Source organism: Populus nigra, chromosome 13 (assembly GCF_951802175.1).
Source record: "Populus nigra chromosome 13, ddPopNigr1.1, whole genome shotgun sequence".
Classification (NCBI taxonomy): Eukaryota; Viridiplantae; Streptophyta; class Magnoliopsida; order Malpighiales; family Salicaceae; genus Populus; species Populus nigra.
Genome location: NC_084864.1, coordinates 4,848,495 through 4,874,426, shown reverse-complemented (window position 1 = coordinate 4,874,426; position 25,932 = coordinate 4,848,495). Strand labels below are relative to the sequence as shown.

Genomic DNA, 25,932 nt, shown 5'->3' with positions numbered 1-25,932 from the left:
AAAGTTCTGGAGGGGTGGCGACAACGATAACTTTTAAAGAGAAAAACATCCTATGATGCTAAGATTCGTTCAAGTGTTTTGCCATTTACATGAAAAGGAACTAACATGTAGAATTATTGTAGAGGATTGTGAATTCATATTTGAATTAAATAACCATATATTTACATTAAAAGTATTTAATAAATTCTCATTATATATTAAATAATTAGAAAAAGCTAACAATTGAGCTGCTTCTAAATTATTATATGGTACCTTTTATTTTTTTTTTAGAAAGTAAATAATTTCCTACTATGGTTCTACATTAAATATATATCAAAATAATTTTATGTTTATAAAGATAAATCAAAATCTCAAACACGTAAGACATCTTTTATATGATAAAATCATGAAAGCTCGTAGTTAAAGTAGATTATATGGATTGGACAATCCATCACACTAGAATTTAGGGATAATACAAAGAAATACCATATAGTGATGAAAAAAATAAAATAGAACCTAAAGCAAAGCAAATAATGTGCTAAAAATAAGATTTCAAGTAAAGCATGCGCAAGTTCTTATTAAAAGTCTTGCGAAGTAGTGTGATTATTATGTATAGAAATTTGAAAGAAAATATTAGGGAAAAAAAAGTAGACTTCATCAAATTCGGTTAATTACTCACCATTTAATGGTTAGATAGGACTCCTTAAGAGTAATATCAAGAGATTTAAAGATTAGGGACCAAAGTTAAATATTAATAAATATATAGGGACTAAGATTATACTATACTCTCAAGTCAACACGTCAACACCTATATATTTGCTCCCTTGGTGACGGACACTAAGATCCCCACCTAAAACAAAATCAAAATAGATTCTATCGCCCGCTAATTTCGTTCTTTTCTTTTTCTTTTTTATTTTAACCCTTCATATATTTATTTATTACACACACATTACAAGACACGGATCAACATTTGTCTGTGCCAGTTTGGTGGTGGTTGCTGCTTTGGTGAATCCGATGACTACTGCCACAGTGCTTTCTGTGTCTTCCTTTCCAACGAATCGAATGTCAACGGTTTCTTCAACTTTTAGCTCTCATTTTGGGGGTACTGATTTCAGTAAAAGGCATGCTGCTTTTCAATTCTTGGTCCCTCATTATAATTTCAAGAACTCCAAGATTTTCCATAAAAGATTCAGTAATGGGCTCTCTTCACGTCGAGGATTTCGACTTTCTTGCGAAACCAAGGTAATTCATGTACCCTTTTGAATTTAGCTTGTATAGAAACAAACATATCTTGTGATTTATCTTTTTTTTGTGTGGGTTCTTTACGTGATGTTTTATATGTGCAAACTCGTTCCTTTTCTTTTGTATTCAGGTGTGAATTTCTGTTATGTTCTTAAGAATTGTGCTATTATTAGATGAAGTGATGCCCATCACTCTTTAGCTTTTGTTTTTAGCTGTTAACAGCTGATAAATGTCTTATCAGTTATGTTCTTGTTTTTTTGGTATGATTGGATATTTGGAAATAGTTATATTTCTGACTATATAAGCTGTCAAATGGATTGGGAATAGGAGATTGTACGAGGAATTTAGGTTGGAAATATTTGTTCTTGCAAGAAATTCAAAGTGTAATTGAGATTTTAGGCCAATTGGGATTTGCGGAAGTTGTGGATTAACTGTGGTCCAGGGTCTCAACTGTTTTCTTGGAATGTAGGTCCTTCAGTGCTCATATGTCATGACAGCACTAAATATATCTTATTACATAACTGTGCCACCCGCTCATCAATGTCATTCTGATTTCAATGGTTGCCTTCAAGTCTGTTGGCCTGAATTTCTCTCTGCTGTTGGACCATTTCATTATTTTCTAAACATTTGCGGAATAATATTTGCATATTTAATTTTCAACTAATTAGACACCAACTTTTTTGGTGAGGAACTTCTGTTTTTGAATGATTTTTCTATTTCTTGTAGTTATTGTGACAACAACATAGTACGTTTTCCATGGGTATTTATTTCATTGGTCATGTGGGTATGGCAGCATTATCTCTTTACCCGGACAAGGCAATTTCAATTGTGGAAAAGTGGGCCTGTGAGTTGAGAAATTAAACGAAGAGAAACCAGCTTCCTTAATGCTCTCCCTTAATATCATGTCATGAATATGCTGTTTTATTGATTAATGAAAAGGCTTTCGCTCTCGTCAATTTGTTTTTAGTTTAAAGTTTATTGTATTCTCACAGGAAATATGATTAGGAGTGCTTAGCTTTATGGGTTTTTTTTTCTTATGATTTTTCCTTTAGACAGAGGAGATTAAGATAAGAAGGTGTTCACCTTACCTAGAAAGGACCCTAGTTTCCAGCAATGGTGCCTTGACCTCTGATGATTGGAGAGCTGTTCCTGACATTTGGAGGTCTTCAGCTGAGAAATATGGTGATCGGATTGCAGTGGTGGATCCATATCATGATCCACCTACAAGTTTGACATATAAACAGGTAAATTTCCAATATAAATTTAGTTTGTTGTGATTATGTATCTCCTTGAGAAGCACGTGAAGCAACAATTTGTGTCCTCAGTGTAACTTATGTTCTTTCTACACACAGCTCAAGTGATTGAATGTATCCAAAAATCAATTTCCAGTATAGTGCTTGGAGCTATAAGATTATGAACTTAATTCATAACAAATTTGAATTGGTGCAGTATATGTCATGTTAGCTATATGACCCATATCAGTTCTTTGACTGCATTTATATGCACTGCTGAGATGCATGCTTTTTACATGATTTTAAGTCAGCTTGGAATTTGAAGACACAAACATGGATACTATGCTCCAGTATGAGTGTGTTTGTTTACTTGAGGATATTTGAAACTTTTATGGTTCATTGCGATGAGGTTGAGCTTTGAAAAAATGATCAAGAATCAGGGAAATCATATTTTTTTTGGTCGAGCACTAAGAAAATATTGGCAGTGTTATTAAAAGTTTCCTGGGGATCGATCATTATTAAGCAATATGGATGGATGGTGGTCTCTTTGGTCTGATAGGACCATATCAAATCTCAACAGACTACTCTAGTTCTGGAGTTCAAAATATGATGCACTTATAAGGATTTATGTACACTATTCATCAAATGCTTTACTTTTAAATTGTTAATGGTCTTACTTCTTAATCCTCTTTTTAAAAACAAATATATTGGAAGTGCTCTCCCTTCAGCTCTCTGCATTTTTCCATTTCTACAGTAAATCGTAACAAAATGAGGTAAATGGATGAAGTTAATTGTTATGATGTAAATGGTCTTACAACCTCAGAAAAATTGGGCTGGTAAGAGAATAGGTCCTTTCCCACAACTAGGTTCCAGGTCCTTATACTGAATAAATTTTTCATTAAAAGATACATGCTCCATTTCTATGTTAGAAAAGAAAATAACATAAATGTTTCTGCGTTTGATTCTATATCTGTTTTATCTATAAGTGAGTTGCTTGCTATGTATGATACTTGATCTATATGCGTACAATATCACTGTTATTTGAAGAAAAGAGTACCCGTTGATTCCATTTGTTGTGATAAATTGTGAAGGTTTGTTCCTGGTGATTGGTCTGTACCATATTTTGAATTGGACCCTTGTTCTTTGCCTGATATGGAATGAAAGTTCTTTCATGTTCTTGGAAAACAAGTTAATTTGATTAAATTAACTGCTTTCTCATCAAACAGTTCCTTTTCTTTCAAAATTGCAGTTGGAGCAGGAAATTTTGGATTTTTCTGAAGGCTTGAGGGTTATTGGAGTTAAGCCAGATGAGAAACTTGCACTTTTTGCTGATAATTCATACCGGTGGCTTGTTACAGATCAAGGTACCTTGCAGTTTAAAATATGTTTTCCTTATTGCTAAAGTCATTATTTCTTCCATATCCTATATTTTTCTCTTCCCCCGTCCCTTATGGTTTATGTCTTAGCATTTTCACTATGCAAGAGCATTTCAGTTTTACCTTTAAGAGGGTCATTGCGACTAGCAGGATGTTTTTGGCTACTGTTTGTCATTGTTCGTAATATCGGAGTAAAGAACTCAAAATAAAATAATTTGACCCTTTTCTTTATTACCACTACAAATCATTTGCAAGGAAATGGATGATTGTAATTTGCAATCATTGAGTACATGAAACTTTTGAATAGCCACTTTCTGGTATATAATATTTCAATAGCCGCTTTGAGCCTTTCCTAAAGGCTTAAAAATTCTTTATATATATTAAGATGCCATAGTGCTCCTAAAACGTAAAATGTGACAGATTTAGAACCTTTGAACATTTTTTATCGAACTTTTTAATCCGTATGTGCCAGATTTTTTTTTGCCTTGAACAAATCATGGATTCAACAATGTTCTTGGGCCCAGAGAAACAGGGAAATTCATTGTTAAAATGCTGCCTGTACACTTGATATCATTAAAATAAAAAAGAAGCCTGAATGTCCAGGGTGTTTAATTGTGGAAGGGAAGAAGGTGTTCCATTTTGCAGTGTCCATGTGCTCCTCTTTGAAGAATCTTTGTTGGCCTATTATTTCATTTCATGAATAAAGTACAATGATGCATGGTAGTCGTACCTTTAATTTTCTATATATCTTATTGATATTTGTCCTAGGTATGATGGCCATGGGAGCAGTTGATGTGGTGAGGGGATCAAGATCATCTATTGAAGAGCTATTACAAATATACATTCACTCTGAAAGGTTTGCAAGAAAACCTTCCATTTTATGTATATCATTTCTACATTGTATACATGGATTATAACTGAGGATGGTTAAGTGTTCAAAGATTAATTTTAAGCCAATTTAGTTTTTTGTAAAAGCTAAGGAAATGTGTATACAGGATTTCGATACTCCTCCTGCCATTTCGGGGGTAGAGCTTGTAAGTTAGGGGCTTTAGGATTTGAAATTACGGGGAAAGACTTGGGCTTATGGTAATGCAACTATAGGATATAGAAGATAAAGAAACAAATGACACATTGATAGGAAAAATAAAAAATGAATAAATTTGTATTTTGGTTAGTACTTGGCTCAGAGTATTAACTTTCAAGTACTAAGATGAGAATAAAATGGTGTCTTTGTAACTTTATTCTGTGACCCCCGCTAAGCTACTGAGCTTGTGCTTTTCTACAACTGGCCGGACTTGTCATACACTAAAAAAATTTGTCATTTTGGATTGGGTCAGACAAGGTTGGTTTTGGCTGGCAGTTCCATAAAACACCAACAGACACACTTGCCTAATATGCATTGAATGTGTTTTAATCAATGATATTCGAATTGCTGTGATAATGTTATTACAATTATTTTTCAAGAGTTTCAGGATTCCTTTTGTATTTAATCTATGATTGCACTAGTGGTATTGCCGATTTTCTGAATTATTACTACAGTGTTGCACTTGCAGTGGACAATCCTGAATTGTTCAATCGAATTGTAGAAACATTTTGTTCCAAGGCAGCTCCCAGATTTGTCATTTTACTTTGGGGAGAGAAGTCACACCTTGCCATCAACAGAATGGAGGGCATACCTATTTTCAGTTACAAGGAGATTATAGATTTGGGGCAAGAGAGCTGTAAAGCTTTCTCAGACTCTGATGATGCGAGTAAGTTGATCAATTTGAAAATAAATATGAAGTGTATATATGTATTATGTTATGAATCATCTAGCACACTTCTTCCTGTGAGATCCTTGAGTTTATATTTTAAATCCCCGTTTCATAGTACATGAAGAGGTTTTCTTGTTGGCTGACTGCTGTTAATGCTTGACTACTTAAAGCATCTTATATGTTGTAGGGAGAATGCCAGAATATTTGAGAAAACTCAAACGCTGAAACAGTTTTCCTTTATGCCTGGATCATGATGCAACCCATAACCAGTTAGGTAGATCCATGTGTATCAGACAAAATTTCCATATATTTTTCATGGTTCCAAGCTTGTGCAGTTGAGGTATTTGTTAGGATGGAAACAAGAATCTAATAATGAATTCAATTGCCACGCTGCTCAAATTGGCTTGTTAGTATGTTTTGGTCATATTAGAAGCATTAGTGGTGATTTTTATGCTCAAAGTGGCTTTACTTTCTATTTAGCTGATCATGCATATGCAATACATCTGTAGTTTTTGTGTTTGTGCATGTGCAAGCCAGTTTGTGGATCAACGAGGCTAAGAAAACTGTCTCTGTCACTATTGTTCATCATGTCATCATTGTTCACGATATTACAGAGTTACAAGGAAGATGTAAACTTTTATATCACTTGTCAAGCAGTGATTGCATCATTGTGCTGCTTTTAGTGGAGGGTGTTGTGTTCAATTTATATAGCTCACCTGCCTGTCCAGTTTAGTGTATGTTACTGTGAAATACATATAAAACACAAAATAAACTTTATATTATTTTTTTGCGAAATAATATAGTTCTATACTAGTTGAAAAAAAAGAGGGGAAAAAAAGAACAACACCTCACTTTCCTTTGATTGATTATCTTATGAATTTTCTATTGATAATGATTGCAGGGCAGCACTATAAATATGAAACAATAAGCTCTGACGATATTGCTACACTTGTTTATACTAGTGGAACCACTGGAAATCCAAAAGGTGTCATGCTTACTCATAAGAATCTGCTGCACCAGGTTTGTAGTTATTCTCTATCTTTATGCTTATTTCCTTTATTCTTTTAACTTTTGGTTGATGTTCCCTGCTCCAAATTATTCTCTTGCAAATCTTCTTTTCTAATGATAAAAATATATATATTTTTAATCCTAGCAAAGAACTAATTCTCAATTCTACTCTAGTGTGTACACTTAATAACAGCGATAAATCAGAGAATAGAGGAAAACAATATGTAAAAAGAGCTATTCTTCTCCCAGATCATTATCTGCTGAGCTCACCTTTCCTAATAACCTTGCACTGTACAACTAGCCTCATCAAGCATGCTATGATATTCCCTTGCACTCAATCCTTTGAAGGCACATTAATCTAGGAAGCTGAAAGGAGCTCCTTATTTTAATCCTATTTTGCTTGTCTTCAAGAGAAATCCTTGTTTCTTCAACGAATATTCATTTCTCATGCCCCAAATTCAAATTCAATTCTTTAAAAGTCCACCTTCGTCATCAAACCATTCGAAGGAGATCAATGGTTAGAGATTCAATTGGGATCTAAATCCAGTCGAACCATTACACTGTTACAGTATATCATTGTGCATGTGTTGCTATTTCGTTTTGAAGATGTACAAGGTTTATAGGAGCTGTCCTGACCTTTATCTTCATTGATATTTCATGGTATCCAATGAACACAAGTTCTCTCAATGTCAGTGGAAACAAACGAACATGTAAATTTCCTTTGTTGTTTGGCCCCTTTTACTTGGAAAATTTTCAACTGCTACACTGAATTTGGAAGAGCAAGCCAGGAAAAAAAAACTGAGATTCTCATCTACTGAGAAAAATCATTATGGGTGAGAATGTGGTCATCAATATATAAAAGAAGAATGAGGCCATGACCATGACATAGACAAACAAACATGAAAGAATCCTCAAGGCTATATCGGAACCCTTTATAAAAAATATAGTGAGGAGACCATCTTTTTGTTGTGACATGCTCTTCAGATTTATGGCTTCATAGGGGGCCTTTGGTTGACTGAGAATGACAACGGCTTTCAAAACTAAGTAGGGCCCTTTGAATTGGGTCTTTAGTTACAGTTGAAATCAAAAGTTGGTTACCTTAATGTTGAGTCCATTAACAATTTCCCTTGTTTTCCAGATAAATAATTTGTGGGATGTTGTGCCTGCTCAACCTGCAGACAGATTTCTGAGTATGCTTCCACCTTGGCATGCATATGAGCGAGCTGCTGAGTATTTTATATTTACACATGGAATTGAGCAAGTATACACTACTGTCAGGAATTTAAAGGTAATAACCTTTCGAAATGATACAATATTTATCAGTTGCCATCACTCACTGTATAGGCTGTTCATTTTTACTATGGTTTAATTGCAATGAATTTTACTCACAGGTTGATCTGCAACAATATCAGCCACATTACGTGATCACTGTTCCTTTAGTATTTGAGACTCTTTACAGGTTTGTCCAGTATATTTTATCTTTTTTTTTGCTGCAAGTCCAGTATATTACATCATTCTAATGCATCACTACTTGGAGAAATTTGTAGGGGTTTTTTTGGCTTGATACTTCACATGGAAACTAATATTTCATTTATTAAGGTCAAGAAACTTGCAAAAGAGAAAAAAACTACCTATCTAGTGATTGTAAAAATATCATCAAAGCCACTGGTTGCCAATGTATTAAAAGATCGATCCAAGTAAAATAATGGATTTCAATGAATATTCAATACATTTTATGCGATTTAACTTCCAATCTTATACAGAGAATAGAAAGGGAGAAGGCAGACCCATCCTAAGGATTAACACTTAATTTGGGTCAAGGATTTGTTTGAAGTGGATAAAATATCATTGGAAAGCATCATATTTCTATTAACTTAAAATATGTACATTTTTATATATGTACCACACACACACAAACACCCATTGATTGGCATGTTTCACACATGTTTTAAAGTGTCTGCATACCTTTTAGTGTTTCTTTATCATCCGAATAAATTCTCCATGTGAAAGATTCCTGAGCATTTATTAAATAAAATAGACTTTGTGTCATTATGGCTTTTGATTTGAATAATGCAGCAATCATTCTTTGGGATATTTTTTGTTTTATTTGTCTTATTAATTTTTTTCACTGGAGCTGTGATCATTGAATGCTTACTTTGCAATATATAAAGCAGTATTAGTTTTCATACTGAATTGCTGACTTGGGATAAAACTGAAATATGACTCACTAGCTACTTAAATTAGCCGTGGGTTTGATTGCTGATAAGTCTAAGCCATTCTTGTATTCTGAAAGGCAAGGGTAGGTGGATGTGGGGGAGGCTTACATACAAAATACTATTTCTTTAGAAGTAAAGAATTAAAGCAAGAAAGAAAAAAGTTTTTAAGAAAGAAGCTAAGAATTAAAAGCAAAGAAAGGGAAAAGCCACGAAGAAAAGAGAATTCACGAAGGGAAAAGTCAGCCATTTTTTATTTAATCATAAAAAATGATCGTAATGTCAAGAAAATCACATATAAATATGAAAACCCTAATCATAATCAATTTGGGCTTAAAACCTACTAACTAATATAAGTCTAATAAAATAACATAAATTGAAGTCCAATAATAAAAATAAATATAATCTGATAATTTGGGCTTGGATGAGCCCAATCTTCCAATCCAATAACACAAGTGTTGGGCTATCCATCATTATAGATCATATGGACGTGTGAATCATGTCTTGGGTCTAATGTTCTCATCAACTCTCCTGGGGTAGGAAAAACTCGACCTCGTCGAGTATAGGTCAAGGTGGCTCCGATTGTATTCCCAAAGATCATGATCAAGCTTCTGTGATGTCTCTTTGGTAATTCAAGTACAATCTGAATCTGGTCATCTAGCTCATATATTGAGATTCACTGAAGTTCACCATCCCTGGAAAAAACAAATTGTGCATCCAAAGTAACATTAATATGTTCCTTTTGTGCCAAAGATAAGGATAACGAGGAAGAGGTTTCAAAAGGATCACCAGCGATATGCTGTTGTGTTTTATATATAACAAGGTCTTTCATGTTAAAAGTAGAGCTCTAATATCAAAGTTGAGTGACAGTTTAATGACATAATTATTTGATTCAATTATTTGCAACACTTTGAATGGTCTAGCGGTACTTGCAATTTATAACCGATTTTCAAAAGACACCATTCAAGTCTAATCTGTATCATGAAATAATCTCCAACATTAAGTTCATCATGATACTTATGTAAATCAGCTCGAAATTTGTATTGTTCATTACTTGCTTGAACCTGTTTTATGATCTCAACATGCAAATTATAAACTCTACATGCAAAAGACTTAGCTGAATCAGACATTTTAGAGTAAGGAGACAAGAAGATCTACAAGCTTCCTAGGTTCGTAACTATGAACACTATATGACTGAGGGTGTGGAGTGGAACAAGCATTATTTGAAGCCTTATTAGATATAGTTTGGACATAACCTAGTAAATTATGATTATCTTCATCTTCCTCATAACGTGTCAGGGGTAAGAGATGATGGAGCTCAACATGTTGCTTTAAACCATGACATGTTGGACGTCAAGCATAAAGGGGTGAGGAGCATGTTGTTCTAAACCTTTGACATGATGGAAGTCAAGCATGGTGGGTAGGGAATCAGGTAGTTTAAGAGGACTAATATCATGAGACTCTTTTAAGATTATATTTACCTCTTTCAGAAATTCCACTAAAAAGTTTCCTAAAACTTCTTCCTTTACCACTAAAGCAGAATTTTTTTTATTAACCTTATTTTCAGACTCATTTGGACTTATAACATTAAGTTCCTCTTCTTGCACATCCCCTTTATCTAGATTACGAAAGTTCTTAGGATTGGGTTCATACACTTGCACACATTAATTTTTCTTTTCACCTATGTCCTTATGTTTTTTAATGACTAAGGGTTTAGAGATGTAGTTAAAAAACACATGATCAAAACCTTGATATTTAACACACCGAATCTCTGAACTCAACCTAGACATTTCATTAACGACTCTTTTCCTTTTATCTTCGTTATAAATTTGGGCACTACTAGGATTAAGTTTATAGGTTGGAGCACCTAATAAAGAATCATTATTTCTAAATTGAGACCTAAAAAGGATCTTAGGAGGGTCTTGATGTTTTGTTCATTGACTCTTTATAAACAACTTATAATCTTGCGCTACAGTATAGGCTTGGTCAAGAGTGAAAACACCTATGAGCCTGACCTCTTTTATAAAATCATCATTCAAACTTTTACAAAATCTACGCAAAGTCATGGCTTCATTTTTCCGTATGACACATCTCATAATGTAATTGTTAAACTTTGTTATATACTCATTAATAGACTTCTTCTCTTGTTTTAGATTGTTTCGTTGATATAAGAGTTTATTCCTTTAAGACTGGGGTAGATACTTTTTCTGTAATTTTTGTTTCATCTTGATCCAATCAGTTATAATAGATTTACCTCTTATCTCTAAACAATTCTTTAACATCCCTCCAATAAAGTTTGGCTTCACCAATGAGCATTATCTTAGCAAATCTAACTTTCCTATTATTACACAAGTTATGCCGCTCAAATAATTAATCCATGTCATGAATCCACATATCAAATATCTAGGGGTCATGACGGCCATCAAGAGCGGGAGCTTCTATTTTGTTAGGACCTATGAGTCGTTCATCAAGGTCATCGTGTTTAGAGTAATCTAAATGATAGTCCTACCGGTGGCGTTCAGGGTGAACTTGCCCATAATGGTTATTCTTGTGATATTGGTTTTTGGGTGTCTTATTCGAGAACTCTCTTGGGGCTCAATTCTTTTAAACATGTCGCTCATCTAAGTTTGTAGTTTCTTTTAAATAGCCAGAAGAGTATCACTAAGGGTCGGGTCTACGGTAAGTGTAAACTTAAACTTGAACACTAGATGATCATGACACAAATACATGCAACACTAACTTAGAAATGGAATTGAGATCACAAATGATTCTTGCAAGTAAAATCACAATACAAAAATAAAGCTAATTTCTTTTTTAATGTGGAGATTAATGAAGAACAAAATACACCAATAAAATTTTAAGCGTAGAATGCTAAACCCTTAAGTTTAAATGATTAATTAAACACAAGGTTAAGGAAAGGACTCACAATTATCAAAGAGGACAAGATAATAGATAACAATGACAAAAAAAAAAGGGCTGATGAGCAAAAATTAACAAATAAAAATGTAAGGTGAGATTTTTTTTAGGAATTTTCTAGGCATAAAAATAATATTAATGACAACTTTAAATGACTAGTGCAAAACCAAAAAAAGTAAATTTCAATAAATCAAAAGGTATAGTGATTTACTGATTAGATTGCTTGGGAGCATTCTGGAATCTACTACTGCTGATGTGGCAAAGATATGACATGGTGTTGATGTGCAAGTGTTTGGCTGGCGTGGCGCCAATGTGGAAGTGATAGCATGACATGGAAATGGAGGCTGACATGGCACTGACTTGGAATATGAGTGGTGTTCACGTGTTGCTGGTGAATTATTTTGCCTTGAGACCCTATCGTGGATTCCTTCTGTTGCTGTCTTCACATAGCTCGATTATGTCGTGATTGACGTGGATATGTGGATTTGTGATGTCGATCTGTGGACTGGTGAGGATAACGTGCTCTGTGATTGGTGTCTGATGGAGGATCTTTATCTGCAATGGTGGCGCTGCTGAAGGGTCTCTTCTGCTATGTTGGCTACACCGGGCGGAGAAGACGATTAGCTGCTACGACAACACAATCAGAGTGGATTTGTGGACAAAATTACGACCTGTCATAGCCAATTATGTAAGCAGGTCAACAGACATAAAAGGAAAATAGCTCCTAGATGCTGGTGCCTCACATAATATCACCTCTGATCTCCCAAACTTATTTATTCACTCCAAATATGATGGCACAAATGCTGTGGTGATTGGAGATGGCTGGTTTACCTATAACTCACATTGGTTTTCTTACCCTTAACCATAAATCTCATAAATTTCTCTTAATTGATATTCTCTGTGTTCCAAGCATCCAAAAAAATCTTATTTATGTGCATTACTTAACAAAAGTAAACAATGTACTCATTGAGTTTCATCCTGGCTAATTTCTTGTGAATGATCAGTTCACGGGGGCGACACTGCTGCAAGGACAATGTGTATTCACTGTTCACCCTCTCCACATTACACAAAATATTTGTAAACCTAAGTCAACAAGCATCTCAAAACCTGTGGCACTGTCGTTTAGGTCATCCTTCAAAACGAATAATATCACAAAGAGCAAAATCTTTTCATTTATTTGTTACATCCTCCTCTCTAAATCATGTCTACAATTCATGCCGCATTAATAAAAGTCAACAACTTTCTTTTGGCTTAAATAGCATCAAAAGCACACGACCCTTACAATACTCTATTTAGATGTTTGGGGATCAACTCACACTTCCTCCTACAAAGACATTAAATACTATGCCATCTTTATCGACCATTACACACGCTACTGTTGGCTTTTGCCCATGACTCTCAAATCTGATATTACCATAATTTTTCTACAGATGAATGTTTTACTTGAAAAGAAATTTGAGTTCAAAATCACACACCTTTACTCAAACAATGGTGGTGAATATATAAGCTTAAAACCTTAACTAAATAAACATGGCATCAACCATCTCACTACTCTCCCACACACTCCTTAACACAATGGTATTTTTGAACGTCGACATCGCCAAATTGTTGAAACAGGAATGACACTACTTACCAAGCAAATCCACCCCAAAAATTCTAGTGTCTTTCCTTTCAAACAATAGTTTACCTTATCAACAGACTTCCTACACTCATCCTCTAGAACAAATCCCCTTTTGAATGCTTATTTAACCAATCACCAAATTATAATAAGCTCAGGATCTTCGGTTGCCTATGCTACCCATGGCTGAAACCATTTAATTCTCACAAACCAAAACCAAAATCAAAACCTTATCAATAGACTTCCTACACCCATTCTCCAGAACAAATTCCCCTTTGAATGCTTATTTAACCAATCACCAAATTATAATAAGCTCAAGATCTTCGATTGCCTATACTACTCATGGCTAAAACCATTTAATTCTCACAAAGCAAAACCAAAATCAAAACCATGTATCTTTGTGGATCTTCTACCTCTCAAAGTGCATATCTGTGCTTAGATCCTCAAACGCATCACACCTATATATCTCGACATGTCTGCTTCAATGAAGCAAAATTTCCATCCACATCTCCCTTACCAAAGCCTCCCTCAAACAACATAATTAACCACTACAATACCTTCAGCCCTAGCCCCACCACTCCGTCATTACACACCACCATTAATCCCAATGTCATCACTGCTACTTTTAATTCCGCTCCTACTCTAGAAACTTTATCTTTAGATATCTCCTCTCCATCCATGGATACAACTGCTCCAACAACGTCCTTGCTCATTAGAGCCCCCAACTGAGTTCCTTCTTGGATCAACGCAATCATTCCATGATCACCAGAGGTATGAATCACATTCACAAACCAAAAAAGCTTTATACTGCTACTAAACATCCTTTAACAGACTCCTTTACTTCGATTAGTGTGCGTGAAGCACTAAAGAGTCATCACTGGAGTCATGCCATGAGTGAAGAATTCAATGCCTTGGTGAAACATGGTACTTGGGAACAGATTCCACCCTCTCCACACACATTCATCCTGGTGGCTGCAAGTGACTTTTCAGAATTAAGAGGCATCCAAATGGTTGAATAGCCACGTATAAAGCCAGGTAAATGGCCAAAGGATTCTATCAACAACATGGGATTGATTATCATGAAACCTTCTCTCCTGTCATCAAATCTGCCACCATCAGGACCATCTTATCACTAGCCATATCCCGCAACTGGCCAATTCGATAACTTGATATAAACAATGCTTTTTTTCATGGCACCCTAGATGATGATGTTTATATGTAAAAACCACAAGGCTTCATTAATGCTGACAAACCTCATTACATCTGCAAACTTTGCCAATCTTTATATGGCTTGAAATAGGCACCTCGTGCCTAGTATCAAACTGTAAGTAGAGGACTTCACTCCCTTAGCTTCACACAATCTAAGGCAGACCCATCACTCTTCATATATCATCGTGAATGCAATATTGCTTGTTGTTTGGTTTATGTTGATGATCTTATAATAACAAGAAACAACTCCACCAAACTGGATACTTTCATTCAATCCCTAGGGCATCAATTCAATCTCAAAGATCTTGGCAACTTGCATTATTTCCTTGGTGTTGAGGTGATCCCTACCAACACAAGTTTATTTTTAAGTCAACACAGCTATATCCGTGATCTACTGTCCCGTTACAAACTTGATGGAGCTAAGCCAACCCCCACACACACACCTCTTTCCATGTCATAAACTTTGCAACTTTATGATGGGTCTGCTGCCACTGATTCCATCATTTTTAGGAGTGTCATTGGTGCCCTTCAATACATCTCTCATACGACCTGATATATCTGTCCATGTCAATCGCCTAGCATAATTTATGCACAAACCAACTCACTCTCACTAGTCTGCTGTCAAGCAACTCCTTTGTTACCTAAAAGGCACCTTGTATTATGGTCTTAACCTTACATCTTCTTAATCAATTTCCCTCACAGCATACTCAAATGCTGATTAGGTAGGAAATGTAGATGATCGTACATCCACCAGTGCCTACATTGTTTTACTAGGACAAAATCCAATCTTGTGGAGCACAAGGAAGCAACGTGCAGTTGCTCGCTCCTTAACAGAAGCAGAATACAGAGCCTTAGCTGCCACTGCATCAGAACTTGGTTGGCTCTCTTCATTATTTCAAGAACTCAACCTAGCTATTCCACACATTTCTAAAATTCTCTGTGATAATGTGAGCGCCATACAACTCAACCACAATCATATTCATCATTCCAGAATGAAACACATCGTTATTGACTTGCATTTTGTACGTGACTATGTTACAAAAGGTCTTCTTCAGGTTCATCATGTATCCTCTCATGACCGACTAACAGATCTTCTGACTAAAGCACTGTCTCACATAAGATTCACCCATCTGTGAACCAAGATCAGCATCACTAATGGTGAACCCATCTTGAGGGGGCGTGTAAAGAATCCAACCATTGATCATGCTCCTTCGGTTACAACTGTTCCATCAACAAGAGAAAATCAAGCTGTAAAGAATCTAGCCACTAATCATGCCATCAGTCCTTCGGTTACAACCATCTCATCAACAAGAGATAATCAAGCCATAATAGCCAATTTGTCAAAGAGCTGGAATTATGGAAATCAAGCCATGATAATCAATATGTCAAAAAGCTAGAATCATGGAATTCCTGTAAAGAGATATTCTGCATCTCTGTATGTATACTCTCACAATGTAACAGAAAAAGTATAAGCAAAAAGATTTGAAAAATAAAGAAAATCTAGAAACCTTAATCACCCTATGATGTTGTTTCTCTTATGTTGCGGTTGTGGAGGCGCAACTGTCGGTTAAGTTGAATGTGGCAGCAGGTCGTCTACTGTGGCGGCGCCGTTGTGAGAGATGCAATTGTTGAAGACAAATTGATTTGGCTGCTGTGAGAACTGTTGTGGATCTTGGTGGCTGTTAGGAGAGTTTGCTCAGATGGATGACTCGTTGGTAGAGAAGATGAAAAATACACCTTTTGTTTTGGTTTTAGATTTTGATTGTAAACTGGAAAAGGCAAACAAAACAATTTTTTGTTTGCTATTTTTTTTTCCTTGTTGAAAGCTTCCCACAAGATCAAGGGTTTATGAACTGGATTGAATATCAATGAATTTGAACAAGCCCATAGATTGTTTAATTGTAAGAACAATTAAAACCCTAATCTCTAATATCAAAGTTGATATGGAACAATGAACAAAACGAATTAAAGCAAGAAAGAAAGAAGTTTTAAAAAAAGAAGCTAAGAATTAAAAGCAAAGAAAGTAAAAAGCCAAGAAGAAAAGAGAGTTCAGGGAGGGAAAAGTTTGTAATTTTTTTATTATTTAATCATCAAAAACTCATAGTAATGTCCAGAAAATCACATATAAATAGTAAAACCCTAATCATAATCAATTTGGGCTTAAAACCCACTAACTAATAAAAGTCTAATAAAATAACATAAATTGAAGTCCAATAATAAAAATAAATAAAATCTAATAATTTGAGCTTGGATGAGCCCAATCTTCTAATCCAATAACACAACATGTGAACCATGTCTTGGGTCTGATGTCCCCATCATCATCTCTTTGACAAGAAAGCCCAAATTCTTAATTACCAAGGAGAGGTTGAACTAAGTGCAACCCTACTAAAAAATTTGCAGCTTCATGTTTCTTCTCTTTTACCATTGGATTTGCAGTGAGCAGCTTATGTTATTGAATCATGAATTGCCTGTTTTGTTTTGTTGTACCATATGCTCCTCCTGGTCAGGTGAATTATTTTCTTATTCATGTGTTCCTCAAACTGTACAGTGGGATACAAAAACAGCTTTCTACAAGCTCCACTCTTCGTAAGATTCTTGCATTTATGTTCATAAGGATCAGCTTGACATACATGGAGATGAAAAGAATTTATGAGGTTTGATAGTTTGAAATTGTATGCCTCATTTATTCTGCACTCTATTTCCTATATTTGCATAGCATGTAAATAAAAATTTGTTAGGCTCCAACTTTATTACGTTTCCATGTATTTTTGAAGGATGATTAAGTCACCTCTTGATTTTGTTATAATCAGTTTTAACATTTTTTTTTTGACTTGTTATGAGGAGATTTACTTTTTGATAAAAGATATGTATAGTTACCTCTCCAGTAACCCTCACTATATAATCAATTCAATTCTTTTTATTATATAATTGAATCAGTGGAACAAATTCAGATATACCATTGCTACCATCTGCTTCCAAGTTAATATTGCTCTTGTGACTCTTACATGATGTAACTGCTTCTCTTGTTACCATAGAACTGCTCAAGCAAACTGGCATGCACTGCTTCATACACTGAGTGTCAGAGAATTTCATGAAATCCAGTGGGAGCCTGCCTATTATTTTTGGCTCTGCTCTACACTTAAATGCTTCCATATGATGTGAACTTAAAACATGCTTTGCTTGCAGTGCACAAACTGATCTAGCTGCTGGTTTCCTGGACCAAATTTTCTTGATGAAAGAGGCTGGGTGCCAATAATTCATGGATCCATGTCTAGATATATTGCATGTTGGATGCTCTTTTGGCTCTTCTGAATAACATTTCTATTTTCCCTGCTTCAAATTGATTAACACCTAGTTTCATGCTCAATATATTCCTTGCTTCAATTTCGATCAGGGTTGTGGATGAGACCTACTTCCCAACTCAATTTGCTGCTTAATTGAATTTTATTTTCTTTGGCAGGGAACTTATCTTGTGAGGTCTAGGAAGGAACCATCGTATTTTGTTTCAATGCTGGACTGGTTATGGGCAAGAATCATTGCTGCAATATTGTTGCCAGTACATATGTTGGCTAAGAAGCTTGTTTACAGTAAAATTCACTCAGCAATTGGAATAAGCAAGGTTTATCTAATAAGTTCTTGTTTGACTTAATGCTTCATTATTAGCTCTCCTTTATCTGATAGAACAATTTTTCTTAGACCTCTCCACTTGGTTCTTGAAAAAATGATTTTGAGTTGATGCCAATTCTGAAACAATTTATTCGATACTTGAAGATGCATTTGATGGCTTTGAACTGATTCCCTCCTCCTAAAAATAAATGATGCCAGCTAGACTGTGGATATTTTCCTTTGAGGCTGTGATGATTATTTTTTTTGGTCACTGTTCAACAAGAAATATCTATTATGTTGTTGAACTCCTTTTTGCTTAACTATAGACATAGATCTTTTTTAGCACTTAGACATATCTGCTACCATGCAGGCTGGCATAAGTGGAGGTGGTAGCTTACCTTCACATGTTGACAAGTTTTTTGAGGTCTGATGCTTATTACTCTTGACTGGTTAAACAAGATATTTCTGATACTGTCTCTTATAGAACTCCTACATTTGCACAGGCAATTGGTGTTGTAGTGCAGAATGGATATGGTATGACGGAGTCATCTCCAGTTACTGCTGCTCGACGACCTAGCAACAATGTAAGATACATCCATTATTTTAGATTGTTGAAACTCTTGCACCTTTTCAATAATCCCAAAATTTATAGGTGGAATCATGGAGAGAGACCTATAGCACATCAGCCCCATACACTATGTCCTAGAAATGACATCTTTGCTGTCTTATCACATCGGTTTGGAGTGGTTATGCACTTCTAGCTGTTCACTCGTGTTAATTTGTCCTCTTTCTTGAATGTGGTACAGATGGTTAAAGAGGGATTTCTTTTTTTTCCCCTCTCTTATATTCTCCAGTCTCGCTGAACTTACATTAACCAACATCTGCAATTTAGCATTTGCATGTATCTTCTTTTTCTGTTTCCTCATAGGCTACTTTCAGTCTATTTCCTTACTTTTTGAATAATATATATATAATCTACCATTAGCTTGCATGGATGTAATGCTGTCGTGAATTTGAATTTTGAAGGTTCTTGGTTCAATTGGGCTTCCAATTCGGCATACAGAATTTAAGATTGTAGATGCTGAAACTGGCGAAGCTCTTCCACATGGCTCGAAAGGGATTGTAAAAGTTAGGGGGCCACAAGTGATGAAAGGCTACTACAAGGTAATAATTGCTTCAAGAGAAAGTTTATTAATAGCAACTGGAAGGAATGCTTTGATGTTTAATGAAATAGTTTGATAATATTTTTCCTTTCTGTGAAACATCAAAAAATTAAGCTGACTCATGATATCATATTGCATGCAGAATGTTCTCTGAGGTTCTGAGTTTTATATAAACTATTCTGCTTGATATACTTTCAAATATTGATCAATTCAGGTTGCCCTCTGCTCAGGGTTGGGATTTTAGTTTTGGATACAAGTAGAGTAAACTGGGGTTTATTTGGGGCTGAAGTGGACTGTTCAAAGCTGTCTGATCAATATCCACAATTTCGACTTTTCCAGCAATACTATTAAGTTGGTTGATTTGATGCTTCTTTAATTTCAATTCTTAAGAGTCTCTGTAAGAACTTCATGATGCATTAGGGGTTCCAATTGAGCTTAACACTAAAAACATTGCAAACTTGTTATGAAACATTATTTAACATTGTCTTTGAAATTTTGAAGCTTATTTTTATTTGTTGGATATTCTGAATTCTTGTCTCTTTATACATGTGTAAGACTTGTGGTAAAATATATTTTAACCCAAAAGTAATGAGGACTTTGTAATTCTGCAGAAAAGCCTCTCTAGCTTCTCAGTGAATATTTTTAATTAAGACTGTACTTAGTTCAACTAAAGTTAAACTACGCTCCTCAATCTAAAATACTGCAACCCGTGTCTGAATAGCATATCCCTACATACAAAACTCTCCATTTTTAAAAAAAGTTTTGTAATATTGTACTACTAACACAAATAATATAGCTGAATCCTGTAAAAGTACTCTTTTGACATATAGAACCTTTGACCTTTTCCATCCTTGATCTTTTTTGGCTGGCTTAAAGAATAGGCATGATTAATCCATGAAAACACTGTACTAGCTAGGACACTCATCTCAAACCGGGTCTCGTCCTTGAAAGTTGGGTTTGGGGGGGGGGGGTAATGTTATGGCTTGCCTCAGAACAGTGTCATGAATCATGATGATGAATTAAAAGAGGACTTCAAACACTTGGGATATGCTATGTTTCACCAGGAGCACCAAAAATCCAAAAAAGGAAAAAAAAAGGGTCTAGCTTTGAAATGTGTTCTTAGCTCACTTACTAAGAACAGTGCTAGTTCTATCTCTTGTGCACAAAGAAGGGTAGTTAAAGGATGTGAGGGCCTTCTATCATTCATAAGCAGTCGTAAATACAATGAGTCTTGCGTTTGTTTAGGGACAGAGACCAACCATTCTGCTGTCAATGGCCTTAAATTTGAGAATTGATCTGTTGTCATGTTGCCCATCCTACTTGAGTCCTTTTTCCTGTTTTTTGTATTAAATTACTTGTTACTCTTTTATTCCATGGTAGTGATAGTTCTTTCTGATCTTCAGTAAAAAATATAATGGTTATTGGCATATATTTGCAATCATTAAATTTGTTTCACTAGCCTATTTTCTTGGATTAAAAAATTCCTGTGAGTTTACATAACAATCATCGTGATGAAAATAGATAATATACATCTGAAAATGCAGTTGTGATCATCATCATGGTTTGAAGATGAATAGTATAAGTTTGGATTGTAAAACTAAGATTCCCATTACAGTACACAAAAAAGCATTATTATTCAAGTTGTAAAGTTTTGTTTCTGATGCTTTCAATGTGTAGTTTGTATTTAAATTGTTGTGTCAAGATACTATTTCTTTCTCACAATTTTAGTTAATTCAAGTGACACATTTTTACTATTCTTTGACTAGAATCCATTGGCCACAAAGCAAGCCGTAGATGAGGATGGTTGGCTAAACAGTGGTGATATAGGTTGGATAGCTCCTTACCATTCAAGAGGGCGAAGCCGTCACTGTGGAGGGGTTATTGTTCTTGAAGGCCGTGCTAAGGATACTATAGTCCTTTTGACAGGTATACTGGAAGCATATGGCTTTCCTTCTATACCACTGCTGTGACCACAACTTTCTTTCTCCTCTCTCAAAAGTGACAAGTGAGATGCTAAAAAAAAATAGCATGAAAATATTTTATGGTCTCTAGATAAATGCATGAGATTTGACCCTGTTGTCTTACCATTTCTCATTTTGTCTTCTATAAATTCATCTAGAGATGCTAGTAGTGTTAGCAGCGTCAAAAAGTTCCATTTTTCCATGAGCATTGCTTATTTCAATCTTCTCTTTAATTGCTTCATTTTTTGTAGTGTACCTTTTCCCAATCTACAGATAATTACCAAAATATAACATTTTTGCGTAATTATTATGCTCTTGGCTGGGTACTGAGTTTCATTTTCTTCTGAATGGAGATATAATATTGCATGGGTATTGCCTTTTCCCATGAACAAAAATACTCTATCTTCATCATACTCAGGTTTTCGTTTCCAGTTTATCATTCTGCCTATCAAGAGTATCATAAATTCTACTTCTGAACTTGTCTGGAGAAAATATAGGTGAAAATGTTGAGCCCTTGGAGCTTGAAGAAGCTGCAATGAGGAGTAGTCTTATTCAACAGATTGTTGTTATTGGCCAGGTTTATTTCAATGATCATTTTCCTCAAGTCTTGAGCACCTTTGGGCACATTTCAAATTTAGTCCTCACCTATGGTTTTCCATTTGTAAGTTGGTAGTCTATATATGTAATTTCATAAATCATTTGTAGGATCAGCGTCGGCTTGGAGCTATAGTTGTTCCCAACAGAGATGAGGTACTAGAGGCTGCAAAAAAGTGGTCCATTGTAGATCCAGATGCCACTGAGCTGAGTAAGAAACAGATCACCAGCCTGCTAAATGAAGAATTGAGGAAATGGTAACACTCTTTTACTTATTAATCTGAATAATCTGATCTATAAAGACATTTTGTATAGTTCTTATGGTAGTTTAGAACAAAATAAAAGGATACTGTGGGTGCAATGGAAAGACAAGGGAGTTTTGTGCCAAGAGAGGTGGTGGTGCAAAGTGATGGAAGATGAAACATTACACTTGTGATATTTTCCTGCACTTGCAATCTGCGTTGGGAAATTTCGAGGCTAGAGTGGGATCAAAAGTACAGGGGATGGCAAAAAAAAAAAGAGTAGAAATTGATTTCATTGCTAGAGATTTTTAAAGACTTTACTTTCCTTAATATCTTTCTTTTATCACTAACTAGTATAAGAACAAACTAGTTTCTGAATCATTGCTTCAATTTGGGGATTACCCTTATGTTTTCCTTTGATTCGGTTGTTGTGGGGATTGCTTCTTTGTTTGTGCATAGCTATGCATTTGTGTTTATTAAAGCTATTTATCAGGTAGTTCTCTGTTCCTTTATAATAGATGCAATAGTCTTGGAGTATTTGGAAAAGAATTGAATTTATTTCTATCATGCACTAATCATTGTTCAATCCCATGCTCTTACAAGCAGGACATCAGGGTGTTCTTTTCAAATTGGACCAATCCTTGTTATCGATGAGCCTTTTACAGTAAGTTTCCCACTTGAGTCTAGTGGCACTCCCATTCAGGCAACATCTGCCATTTTGCTCAGTTACATATTTTATATTGCAGATTGATAGTGGCTTGATGACCCCAACGATGAAAATCCGAAGAGACAAAGTTGTAGTGCTATACGAAGAACAGATAGCCGATCTCTACAAGTAGTCGATGTACCAAATACGTATACGAAGATGATGAATATGGAAAAGCATTATCTGAAGCCCTCATTAAGTAGACACAATGTGTGCCTGTACATGACCTGCAATAATTGAGTGTCAAATGGGCAATAAACTGGTTAGAACAGTTTAATCTGTGAATAATGAACTGTCCACTTCAGTGATGATACTCATTGGAATGAAATATTTTTGATACTGGCTTAAACTGGTGTTTCCAGTTGTTGATAATTAATACCAAGAGCATCTAACCTTTTCACATGCGCTTTGCTTTTGTTTTGCCAAATAATTTTTTTTTTTAATATTCTGCCATGTGAAATATACTGTTATGGTTCATAAGAGAAGTAAAGGCTGCTGCTAAAAGCTGATTCAATAAGACTGGTAACAAGATTGACGGGAACTATCCACACGTGATTCATCTGCTGAATGTGGTAGTTGACAGTTAGAGAAGTAGTAAGAGCAGTTAAGATTGACAAGAGAATTAGCTAATTTGTTAGAAGAATAAGCAGCTTGTGTATATAAGCATTGTAAACATTTTTCATGGTCTAACCTTGACAATTGGTTTCAGAGCCTATCCAAGGCCGAGAACCAACTCTGACGTTGTATAACTCATGTAATGGTGGAAAACAATAATGTGAAAGCAGTCGAAAAGCATTGCAGGAAGCTTGATGAGCAGATGCAAGAAATTCATCGGGAACTGTGGGAATCTATAGCTGATGATTAACAAAGATGGCAGGAATCTTCGGTTGAGATAAAGAGCGTTGCAACAAAATAAGAAAACCGAGCAACTCAACTTGCGGGGGCGGGGTCCATATTTTTAATGGTTAATACTTTTTAAGTTTTGAATAAATTAAGTATAATTTTTAATTTAATTATTGAATCAAGTTGAAATTTTAATAAAAAATTCTAAATATTTTATTTTTTATTGGGTTAAAATTTTATGATGATTGAAGATCATGAAGACCTTCAAATCAAGCTTATAAATATGCATGATTGTCTTTATTTACCTTATTGTATTTGGATTTTTTTTTCATATTTAGCTTAAAATTTTTAATTTATTTAATATTTTAATATTTAAGAATCCTAATGCTTTATGAATTCTATTAATTAGGTAAGTTTTTATTATAAATCTTTTTCCATAAAACATTTTAGCTTTTATTAGGAATCTTTTCCCATTAATTAGAAATCCTTTTCTATAAAAGATTTTAGTTTTAATTAAAACTAATATAAATAGGGGGATCTAGTTTATTTTGAGAATAAAATTATTATTAAGACTTTTAATAAAACACCAGAGAGCTTTTTCTAAATTTTTTTATAACTTAGGTTTGTAACCTTAAGGTTTGAGAACTCTAGCTTTTAACCATACTTTACATCGTATTAATTGGTATCATAGGAGGTTGGTTTCTTTGATGGACAAAGACAGTAGCAACCCACTCCGCGATGCAAGAGTGGAGGCTCTTCACGGCGCTGTGCGGACTCAAGAGCAGACACTAGATCGTTTGGAGCAAACCATAATAGATCTAGATTGACTAATAGATAACATAAATAAGAATCACAAAGAGAAGAAGAACTTGCCTAGAGACTTACCTCGAGACAGGCCAAACCCCAAATATATTCTTGAATTTGATGAGATTTTGTTCTATGATGGGAGATTTTTGAAAAAAAAATTTACTAAGTGGTTGGCAGAGTTGAAAGCTTACTTTTATTTCAACAAGGTTCCTTATTATTAAAAAGTAGGACTTGTCGCACAAAAACTTTCTTGAGGTACCAAAGAATGGTGGTTTGAATTTCTAGACTTTAGAAATCATATTAGTATGCCTTTAATTTTTTCTTGGCAAGATTTTAGACAATCATTAATTTTAGAGTTTATACAAGATGATTATGAAGAGATTTTATATTGGGTAGAAAAATAAATAGAATATTGTTATTTACTTTATGCTCAACTTTCTCAAAAGGCAAGGAGGAAAAACATGGAGTTTGGTGAAAGCAAAAGTTTAAAGTTATCTAATCATGTTGAAGATAACATGATCAAAGAGAGTGTTGATAAATAACTTTAGTCTTTTGACCTTAAGTTGGAGAAATTAGTGGCAAACAATGATCTTTCCGTCATGGATAAACATCTTACAAATAAGGACATGGAAGACATGATGACATGATGATTTCTGACAATTATCTTAAAGGTATTATCAAAGATTATCTTGAAGTTTCTTTATATTTAATGATTAAAGTATTGGAGGTAATAGATGATTATGAATTTAAGTTTAAAGTAAGAGAATGTGGAAAAGAACTACAAGTGAACTTCACAGGAATAAAAAATATAAAATTAAATATGATTTTTTCTTTTGTATGTACACATTATAAACTAAATCTTGAAGTTTACATGTAAAAAACAAGCAACTTCGTGAATATGTTGGCTACAATATTATATTCTAAATATCTTTTTATTTGAAGTGGTCGAGTTTAATTTTTGACAAATAACTTGAGGGAGAGTTTTTCAAAAGTAAAGGGGATTAATGTTAGGAATTTTCTTTCATATTCTTGGAATAATAATGTTTATTGCATTATTTTATTAAGGATTAAGATTTTTAGGTTTTGAAGAGTGCAAGATGTTATTTGGTAAATCAAATATAACTTTTAATTCAATTATTGGATCGAGTTAAAATTTTGATAGAAGATTCTAAAGGCTCTGTTTCTTATTAGGGTAAAATTTCATGATGATCAAAGATCAATAAGACCTTAAAATAAAGCTCTGAAGTTACTTTATTGGATTTTTTTTATTTACCTTATTGTTTTTGGATTCTTTTTCCTATTTAGCTTAGGACTTTTAATCTAACTATTATTTTACTATTTAAGAATTATAATGCCAGATGGATTATACTAATTAAGTAGTTGATTTACCTTAACTGTTATAAATGAGTATCTAGTTTATTTTGAGAAGAAGATTATTATTAAGACTTTTAATAAAACACCAT

At 34.5% G+C, this 25,932-nt stretch overlaps 1 protein-coding gene across 1 annotated transcript; it reads left to right on the top strand.

The window, feature by feature from the left end:
• The first annotated feature begins 833 nt into the window (after positions 1-833).
• On the top strand, positions 834-23,221 carry LOC133671366 (probable acyl-activating enzyme 16, chloroplastic). The gene is made up of 18 exons (XM_062092107.1): positions 834-1,221; positions 2,274-2,465; positions 3,703-3,817; positions 4,598-4,685; positions 5,369-5,580; positions 6,485-6,603; positions 7,730-7,879; positions 7,983-8,050; positions 17,096-17,201; positions 18,008-18,166; positions 18,524-18,577; positions 18,657-18,737; positions 19,180-19,317; positions 21,083-21,242; positions 21,775-21,854; positions 21,983-22,128; positions 22,720-22,777; positions 22,860-23,221. Exons 1-18 carry the CDS (start codon positions 994-996, stop codon positions 22,950-22,952), a joined length of 2,247 nt encoding a protein of 748 aa, XP_061948091.1. The 5' UTR covers positions 834-993; the 3' UTR covers positions 22,953-23,221.
• Positions 23,222-25,932: the final 2,711 nt, after the last annotated feature.